Here is a 10,180-nt window from a genome sequence, read left to right as displayed (position 1 = left end):
TCTACTTAAAGCTTATTTCTGGTAAACGCTTCCCTGCCGCGCGGAGCACTATTTACTGACCTAACGCTAGGATCACGAGCGAGCCTTTTCATGGAAAAGGAGGACCAGAATATTAAGGCAAGAAAAAAATCCTCGCTGAATTGAGCAAACCCGTTTATCCCCGCAGCTTTCTGTCTCATTTAAATTCTCCTCCTCCACGAGGCATGCCTCTGCATCTAGAGGCAGCCCCTGCGCCAGTCACCGCTTTCCCCCATCAGCAGCTAAGCCAGCCGATTCCCCGAGGAATCCGTTTCGGCGAGCACCTCTGCGACTTGAGGGCGGCCCTGCAGCCAGCCAGCTCCGCGCCATCCAAACCCTGCGCGGCACGCCCGCGCGTGGGGGACGCGAGCCCCCGGGGCGCGGGGTGGGCGGCCCGGCAGCGCTGCGGGGGGCGGCGGGGCCCGGCGGGGCCCGGCGGGGCGGGGGCTGCGCGGGGCGGCGGCGGCGGCGGCGGGGAGCCGCCCTCCCCGCCCCCTCGCACAGGCTTGTCCTTCCCGGCACAGGCGGCGGCGGGCAGGATTTCCTCCCGCGGCGGCGGGGCGAAGCCACCTGCCCGGCGGCGGCGGCGGCGGCGGCGGCGGGGAACGGCGCGGCGCAGGCTGCCCGCGATGCCGGCTTAGCGGCGGAGGATGGCGCGGCGGCTGCGGGGCGGCAGGTGGCGGGGCGGGCGAGGCGGCGGTCCCCCGACGGGGCGGGCGCTGGCGCTGCTGGTGCCGCTGTGGCTGAGCGCGGCGGGCGGCGGCGCGGCGGCGGTGTACAACCTCAGCCTGGCGGTGGACGAGGGGCTGCCGGCCGAGACGCTGGTGGGGGACATCCGCGCGGGGCTGCCGGCGGGCGCGGGGCCGCCGGGGGGCTTCCTGCTGTCGGAGGGGAGCGGCGAGTCGGCGGTGCTGGCGGACTTCCACGTCCAGGCGGAGACGGGCATCATCCGCACGGCGCGGCGGCTGGACCGGGAGCGGCGGGCGCGCTACAGCTTCGCGGCGGCCACGCTGCGCGGCGAGGTGGTGCAGGTGGAGATCGCGGTCACCGACGTGAACGACCACCCGCCGCGCTTCCCGCGGGACTGCCTGCAGCTCAACGTCTCCGAGCTGAGCCCGCCCGGCACCGCCTTCCGTCTGCCGGCCGCCCGTGACCCCGACGCCGGCCGCTTCGGGACGCAGGGGTACGCGCTGCTGGAGGAGGGCGGCGCGGCGGGGGAGCCGCCGCTCTTCCAGCTGCGCTACGGGCGGCCGGAGCCGCTGGAGCTGGTGCTGCTGCGGCGGCTGGACCGCGAGCGGGCGGAGGCGCACCGGCTGCTGGTGGAGGCGTGGGACGGCGGCAGCCCGCGGCGCCGCGGCCGCCTGCGGGTGTCGGTGCGGGTGCTGGACGAGAACGACAACGCGCCCGCCTTCAGCCGCGGCGAGTACCGGGCGCGGCTGCGGGAGGACGCGCCGCCGGGCACCGCCGTCTGCCGCCTGCGGGCCACCGACCCGGACCTGGGCGCCAACGGCGAGGTGCGCTACGCCATCAACCGCCGGCAGAGCGACCCCGACGGCTACTTCGCGGTGGAGGAGCGCAGCGGCGTGCTGCGCCTCCGCCGCCGGCTGGACCGCGAGGCGCGGGCCCTGCACCGCCTGGTCGTGGAGGCGCGGGACGGCGGCGCCCAGCCCGAGGTCTCCAGCGCCCTCGTCTCCGTGGCCGTGCTGGACGTGAACGACAACCGCCCCGCCATCCGCCTGCTCTACCTCACCGAGAGCGGCGGCCCGCGGGTCTCCGAGGGGGCGCGGCCCGGCGACTACGTGGCCCGCGTCTCCGTCTCGGACGCCGACGAGGGCGCGGACGAGAAGGGCGCGGAGGAGAAGGGCGGCGGCGGCGGGATCGCGCTGGCCCTGCTGGGCGGCGACGGCGCCTTCGCGCTGCGGCCGGCCGGCGCCGCCGGCGTCTTCTTCCTCTGCGTGGCGGGGCCGCTGGACCGCGAGAGCCGCGACCTCTACGAGCTGCGGCTGGTGGCCACGGACGGCGGCGCGCCGCCGCTCTCCGCCGAGGAGCCGCTGCTGCTGCGCGTCGCCGACCTCAACGACGAGGCGCCCGCCTTCCCGCAGCCCCACTACCGCGCCGCCGTCTCCGAGGCCGCCTCCCCCGGCACCGCCGTGCTCCGCCTCAGCGCCTCCGACGCCGACGAGCCGGGCTCGCCCAACGCCGAGGTGCGGTACGCGCTGGAAGGCGAGCCGGCCGCCCTGGCCCTGCTGCGCATCGACGCGCGGAGCGGCGCCGTCAGCACCCGCGCCCGCCTGGACCGGGAGCGGCAGGCGGCGCTGGAGCTGCGCGTGGTGGCGCGGGACGGCGGGCGCCCGCCGCGCGCCGCCGCCTGCCGCCTCAGCGTCCGCGTCGAGGACGCCAACGACAACGAGCCCCGCTTCGAGCGGCAAGTCTACCGCGGCCGCCTGCCCGAGCACGCCGCGCCCGGCCGCTGCCTCCTCCAGGTGAGCCTGCGCCTCGCCGCGGCCTCTGCGGGCCCGCCGGCCCGGCCCCGGCCCGGCGGCCAGGGCCCGGCCCCGGCCCGGCCGGGCCTTCGGCCCGGAGCAGGTCCGCGTTTCGGCTCCTCGGCCCCGAAGTACAGCCCTTGCCGACGTTGCCGCTGCTAGTTGGCGCTTGGATGGGACGCTGGAGCGCGGTCGGCGGAGCTCCGTTAATCGGTGCCTTCGTACGTGGTACCGCGGTCCTCGCAAGTGCCCTTAAAAACGGCGTTCCTTACCCCCCTAAAGCCTGCGGCGTGGCTGATGAGCGCCGAAGCTCGGCTCTTCAGGGAGAACCAAGTATCGGCTCTCCTTAAGTCCCCGAGGGGGTTGAGCTGCCTGGGATACTTCTGAGGACTGGAGGTGGTCGTCCGAGTAAAATCAGTGAGACCCATCTCTTGGGGGGGAGGGCGTGTGTGTGAGTGTGACCCGCACTAAAGCAGAGAGGTGGCCAGACAATGTAACACAGAGGCACCTGCAGTCAAAAAGCGCTTCTGGGGTTTTGTAAGCCAGAGCTCTCCGCTAATGGAGAGAATCCGTTCGCTCGGCCTTTGCAGAAACTGATTAATGCGAACAGAAAAAACATTCGACTTGTCCATCAAACCCCCCCCCCCCTTATTCTTTGCAAGTGAGGTCGAACGGAGGCTTTGCCTGACCGGGAGTTGCCACATAGCCCTTTTTGCTTTTAGCTTGGAAGGACATTTCAGGACTTACACCTTTGAACTGAGCCAAGTCTACTGTCCACCAGCAGAAAATTCACAGCAGTTGGTCCTGGGTGGAGGTACAAAAGTCTCAGAGTTTGTGCAGACACGTGGGTGAATTTGGGGAAAAACCATGCTTAAAGAGAAGACCTAGGGAGAGTTGCAGTGTGTTTTCTCGGTTTCTTTTGAAGAAAAATCATTCTGTCTTTATTTCTGGGTGGCCTACCTAATTTATTTATTCTTTTAAATCGGGAGTCATTGGTGGTGTTTTGGGTCGAACAATCATTTGTTTCAACAAAAAAAATTTTCCTCTTTTTTTTTTTTAAATTGTGCTCTGAGCTCAAAAAGTGCACAACTTGCACAGCTCTAATAAAAACCAATCTATGAAAAGTTTGGGAAGGTTGAGCTCATGGAGCTTTTAATTTCATATCCCAAACTGAAAAGAAAATCCCATCACTGCCATTTATTTTTCCTCCACCCCTGGGGGGAGGGGGGAAGGATACCCTGCACCGGTGGCCCCAGGAGAGCCCAGGAGAAAGTTAATAACGTAATTTTAGAAGTTCACCTTCTCTGGGGGAGGAGCGAGGGGCCTTACGGCAGCCCCGGCCCCCGCGGGAGGGGGGGAGTGTGTGGGGGGTCGCCGGCGTCCGTGGTGCTGAAAGGCAACGGGAGAGAATCCGCCGGGCTGCACTGCCACCGCCTGCTACCGTGGTTGGAGTATGTGAATAGCCATTTTTTGCTTTTGAGTTAATCAGATGGAAGCATCCTGAAGGATTCCTGAAGCGTTTTAAAGAAAATAACCCACCATTGTGGTTTTGGTTTTGTTTTGGTTTTTTTTAGGTTTTGATATACCAAAAGTGCAGATTTTCTGGCAGGTCAAAGGTGTCACATACTGTGGATACCATCTGCGGTGTACTGAATTTTGAAAGCGTCACCATGCTGCCATAATCCTGTTTAGAGAGTAGAAAGAAACGGTTAGGTCCTGGTGGCTGACTGATCAAACCTGGGATATTAAAGCCGAAGGTGAATGAGGCACAAGAGATGTGTGTAGGAGGAATAGCAGATGAGCATCCCATGGACTGCCAGGGAAGGAAGCTGGTGTTTCTACTTGCAGGTTAATCCTGGATCACCATAGTGATGTCCAAGTTTCATACTGCACTGTATAGTAGGCTTAAGCTTTAAACATACCCACCTATTAAAATTCAAGGATGCCCGCCTCTTAAAATTATCCTCATACCTTTTCCCCCATTTTCCTTCTACTCAACCATTGTGAGCAGGAAAAGCTATCATGAAGCAGGTGGCTTCATTTATGTTGCTCCAGGAGTTGCAGCTAGTGATAAGAATGAAGAAAACAGTTTTTGTTTTGGCCAAGCAGTTTTTCAGGGTCTATGGTATGAGTCCTGTGTCTAACTGGGCTCTTGAACTTAAAAGGTAGCATGAAGAGGAGGTAACCATGGACTATGTTATTGCTGCTCCTGGAAATGAACCAAGACACCGAAGGAGGCTACTTATGTCACCTAGCTTGCTCTGCTCCACAATCTGGGGGTCAGCAGAAGAGGACTATGGTTGTTTATCACACATTTGTGATAAACATTTGTGCTCTGTTTTACGTTCGGATCGCAATCATAGTAGCGGGAAGTCTACTAAACCTTCCAGTCTTTCCCCTCTGCAAGCAGAGGGGCTCTTGCAGTAGCGCATCACTGAAGTCTTGTTCATTAGTAACCTTTGCTTGGGGACCAACTGGTGACAAAGCGTCGCTTTATGGGTCGTGTGTCTAGAGCTTTCTGCTCTAGTGCTTTGTTGTAACTCTGCCCAGCCACTAAATACTGGGCAATTTATTCCCTTGTGTTCTTGACTGCATGTTGATAAGAGGAGATTTCTTTCCTTTGGGGAAATCTTTTACTCCTGCTGTAATTATTATTTATGTTATCTTTATTCTCCCCTACTCTCCACAAATCTAGCCTGTAACGTGGGCTAGATTTATGAAGTAGGTCACCTTGCATATAAGTCTGTCTTTTACCTGTTTTTCCTACTCTGTAGGAATGCATTGGTTAGAATAATTAACTGTGACTTAGAAGACATAGTTTTCAGCCACTTCTGGAAACACTTCTTTATTCCAGGCATATGTATGGGCTTTTCTGTGTTGCCAAAAGGCTCTCCCTTCCAGTGCAGATTGACCAGTAAGGGAGAATCTGCATCCTGAAAAATAAGTGGAATTTGTTTGCATCAGCTAATATAAGAAAGAAATGTGGCAATGTAATGATTGCATCACTGTGGAAAATAACACAGCTAGAGATCAGAAATCTGAGCAGACAAATGGGAGAAAGTCTAAATGAAGAAAGAGGAAAATCAATGGGAAAGTAATGGGTTATTGGACATTAGAAAGTAGAGCAAAGGTATGCAGTGAAACACATAAGTAGATTTTTGAAGATGTTAACAGCATTTATCACATTTTTGTCCATTTTCGGATAACGAACTTCTGGTTTATTACTGGTTGTTGTAGACACACCTTTGTGAAAATTTAAGCTTTACTGGTGGGATGATTAAAAACAGGCAAAACAAAAAAAGATACAGGCACAGGGAGGAAAAGGTGAACACAGTTGGAGAGAAATTGTAGGCCAAGGCAATTTGCAGTAACAAAAGTGGAAGCAGCAGAAGTACTCTTTGTGTGATGTGATGTCAGCAGACGTTTTAGTAACACTTTGATTTTTGCAGATGTATCAACATCCCTGTTTCTTCATGTGGAGGTACTGTATATTATTTTTGAGTGGTCACTTCAGCATGACCTAGAAAGGTGGTAAGATGGAGGAATGAGTGAGACCACCTTGAGCTTTCTCCTGTTTTTCTTCCTGTACCTTTCATCCCATTCTTAAGGACCAATGTGACTACAAATGCCTGTGGACTGTTGAGTGATGGTGATGATTATGTCCTATTTCTGCACTCCTTGGTGTCAGCATGGCAATTTTAGGTGAATTTAGCATCTAATGATGTATACTTCTGTGTTGATTGCACCTCTGTGCACCTAAGAGTGAGGAGTGTGACAGAGTGTCTCTCTTCTAAGCCATTCTCTTAATCCTATGAATGAATTAAGGAATAAAGCTTTGCCGTAGACTTGCCTTGCTAACATAGGTTTAATTCTGATTACAAATTTTATTTTCAAGCTTTTTTATGTGATTGTAGTGATTCTCAATACTCATTGTTACAGTTCTCTTCAGTACAATGTGTCTCCAAATTATAGTATTGTTTTGCCAGATTTGTCAGGATTTTCAGTCTTCTAGCTGAAGCGGCAATCCTCTCTCTCTCCCTCTCTCTCTCTCGGAGCAGGCTAAAACTGGATCTAAAGGGAAATAATTCAGTACATCAGGTTGGCACCAGTTTTCCTTGTGTTGTACCTTTTACCCTGATGTTTACATTCTGTTTCGTATCCTCCAGGGACTCCTGCATAAAAGCTTGTTTCTCCCTTATTGGGCTGTGCAGAGCTTACAGTTAGAAAGAGGTTTGGTGACCATGGCAGCTCTCAGCTGAACTCGTGTTGTGAACTTAATGAAGGTGTTTATTTTGTGTTATACAGCATAGTACATTCTGTACATGTTTGGGGCTTGTAGGTTAAACTTGCTTCCACTGCCAGGGTACGCTGTAGCTTGTAAGGTAATCTGTGGCACAAATGTCATTCACTTTACACCGCACATGCATTCTTATGAAAAGTATAATGAGTTATGTACCTGTAATTGCATCTCAAAGAGAACATTAATTGTCATGAATTAGTGACGGTCATGTCAGTAGTTTCTTACTAAATTTATTTTCTTTTATGGTTTATTAGAAATTACATCTTTATTGGCTTTAGAGTCATCTCTAACAGAGCAGAGGAAGAGAAAAAACATATGTTATCTGTCAAATGATAAAGACTTGTATGCATTCCACTGTTATGACAACTTGCACTTTTCTGGTCCATTAAGGAGGCTGTTTTAACTCACTGGTTAGAGCTCCTCAGTTCCTTTCATTAAAAATAACAGACTTTCTGATGCTGAGATTGTGGGGCGTTTGTAAATGCAATGACAGCAAAGAAAGATTTTGTTTAAAGCTAAGCTAGGTATACCAGAAATTATGGAATAATTAATTAACCTGTTTTTTTTTAAAAAAATAATATTTGAAGTATAACATATGTAAGAAGGATGCATGGGTTTTGAGGGTTTTTTTTAAGTGCGTAGTATATTTGAGAGAAATTGTTCATTCTTACTTGAAATACATGTTTCCAAGAGGTACTTGCAGAATGAGAGGTTCTAAAAAAGACATTTCAACATGTATCTTTTCCTAATTTTTCTCTACCTTCTGCAAAAGAAAAAAGAAAACTAAGGGGACAAAAAGGGTTGGAGGACGTACATCCCTGCTGTGAGGGATGGAGACTTAGAGACTGTAATCTGTCAGTGAGCCACTGAGCAGTTAGCAGCATTTGCTGCAAACTGCATTTTTCTTCCTTTTCTTTCCCTGAATGTTGAAACAAGGAGCTAAGAGGACAGTCCTTTCTCTGACGGTTTTGGTTCTGAATCCATACTGCTATCACTGAAACCAGAAATGAAGCCAGCAAACTAGGTTCACATAAGTTATAAAGAGCTATAAAATCCAGCTCATCCTAGTTCGAGGTGAGACAAAAAGAAGGTAGAAGACATCAGGCCATGCATTCCTCTGTTGTCTTCTTGGGCTTTCCAGGTCTAATTTCACTGCATCTGATTTAAAGAAGTCAGTTGCAGAAAAGACAGGTTTTGTTTGTTGACTTAGAATGCTAGTGTATTTTATAACTAATACAAGTGACAACAGGAAGACCAAACCCCAGACTGAACTACAGTTACAGCAAATAAATTTATCATCTGACTTATAACTATAATGCAAAACTATTTATTTGTTCATCCCAATTCTTATTATTATTTTACTGAGTCTGAAAGCAATTAACATATCATTTATCTGTTAGGTATATGATTCTGTAGCAATTACTTCTTTCTAAATTCACAACAAATACCCCTTTGCACTCCAGAAGCCATTCAGTAGATTCTCAGTAGATTATAATAGCTTTGTGGCTATAAAAGCTCTTTTCATGGTTATGCACAACTGCTTGTAATCTATTAATATGTAGCTTTAGAAGTATTTGGATGGTCTGGGCTCAGAGATCAATAAATGTCTCTTTGAATCTATGCTGATTGCGTGAAGGGAGAAAAATGAAAAAAAAAGAGAAAACGAAATATATTATTTTAATGATTATTTTAAAGTAATTTTAAATGAATAGGATTTCTACATATTCTTTTGTTTAAGAATTCTAATTATGGTGCCCTTCTAGCTTTTTAACAATAGGAAAACTGTTCCATTTAATAATTTAAATGCTCATAAGAGTGAGAGTCTTTTCCTTGATTCAGTCCTTTTAGTGCCAGCATCCAACACCAAATGGAGGCTTTGTAGGTGTAAGAAGCTCTGATCCTGAAAATGCAAGGATGTGAGAAATGGGAGGTGGAAGGCTTTGACTTTTGCTGCTCTTAGTTTGTAGTTACTCTTAAATGTGGCAAGTGTTAAATTTTCAGTGTCCAACACCTGCAAAAAACAGATCTCCGGAGGTAATTCCCCCTCACCCAGGTACTGAATCTACAGCTGTTTGCTAGCTAAACCCACCACTTAGAGAACATATGAAACATTGAAGCATCAAAAACATTGACATGGAAACATTTGGCTTTTATTTGAGAATTAAAAATTACATGAAAGATTGAGAACAAAAACATTTTCAAAATCACTGCAGAAAATGACCTTTTTTTGCAGTTCTCAGGGAAGTCTTTTAATTGGCATTAGCAAGCTGGGTCTGGGAAGAGGGAAAGTTTGAAGGCTTGTGCATGGCTAAGTCTGAAATTGTCTGCAGACTTAGTCTATAGCCATGATAAGAAAAGAGGCATGCGTGATAAAGGTATTGTTGTTAGAGAATTTAGATGTATTCCTAGCTTTGGAGTATTGGAAGAGGAGTAATGATATTAAATAGTCTTAATCATGTGCTTTATATTGCAGAGATTGCTGTATTAAAATATTAGCTAAAAGACTACTTGGAGAACCAGTGGCAAACATAAGAGTCCTTGAATACCTTTGGCTGCTAAGTTTGTACGGTTTTATGCAGTATAACGAATAAACATTCAGTTAAGTGTCCAGCAAATGTTCATTCATAGACACTGACCTCCTGGAGTAATGATTGTGAACTACTTTTTTAGGTGAAGGCATTCCAGTGCAGAAATGCATTTTTGCTGGTGTTCACCTTTATACAAAAAGCTGACTTCAGCAGTTGTCTTATAATACACTCGAGCAAATTATTAATAAGCTGTAAATGGCTGGATATGGCCTGTCTGTTCATTTATCAAATATTAATGTCAGTTTATCATCCGTATAGATTTTCATAAATTGCTAGGTCAGCAGAAGGCTTAGTCTTTCCTGGAAGGTTTTAAAGCATTGGGAAATAGATGAGTTAGGAATCTCTTAAGTTCCAGCTTACTGTGCAGACAGATTGACACACTGCAGAATGAGCCTTTTTATTTTACTTTGCTGCTCAATTCATTCTTGAAAACAAACTTCTAATTGCATGCTGAAAAAACATCAATGATTTACAGAGTCTGCATTTCTCTTTTAAAACACATGAATTTGATTTAGAACCTAGTCACAAGCTTTATGGGCTTCAATGTGTGTGTCGATAGCTTGGAGAAACTTGTTCTGCAGTGCATTAATGACAGTTTGAGCAATCCTGCTCTGCATTCAGTGTAAAATGGTAAGTAATATGAACACTGTTGTAGTGAAGAGTGGGGCTCTCTGTCCAGCTGATTATCCAAATCCCGCTGCAGATGTCAACAGTATGGAGGCACAGGTATCAGCGAACAAAACACTTGGGGGAGAATATCACATAGCTCACTTGGCACAGGTGCTACCTGT

The 10,180-nt window shown here is 49.9% G+C and overlaps 1 protein-coding gene across 1 annotated transcript in view; it reads left to right on the top strand.

Moving 5' to 3' along the window:
* Positions 1-552: 552 nt before the first annotated feature.
* Positions 553-10,180, top strand: part of DCHS2 (dachsous cadherin-related 2) — a 132,733-nt gene continuing 123,105 nt past the window's right edge. Inside the window, exon 1 of the mRNA XM_069785664.1 lies at positions 553-2,501. Coding sequence (XP_069641765.1) covers positions 669-2,501 — 1,833 coding nt within the window. The 5' untranslated portion in view covers positions 553-668. The remainder of the gene's footprint in view (positions 2,502-10,180) is intronic.

Source organism: Haliaeetus albicilla, chromosome 1 (genome assembly GCF_947461875.1).
Source record: "Haliaeetus albicilla chromosome 1, bHalAlb1.1, whole genome shotgun sequence".
Classification (NCBI taxonomy): Eukaryota; Metazoa; Chordata; class Aves; order Accipitriformes; family Accipitridae; genus Haliaeetus; species Haliaeetus albicilla.
This window is presented reverse-complemented; position numbering and strand designations above follow the sequence as displayed.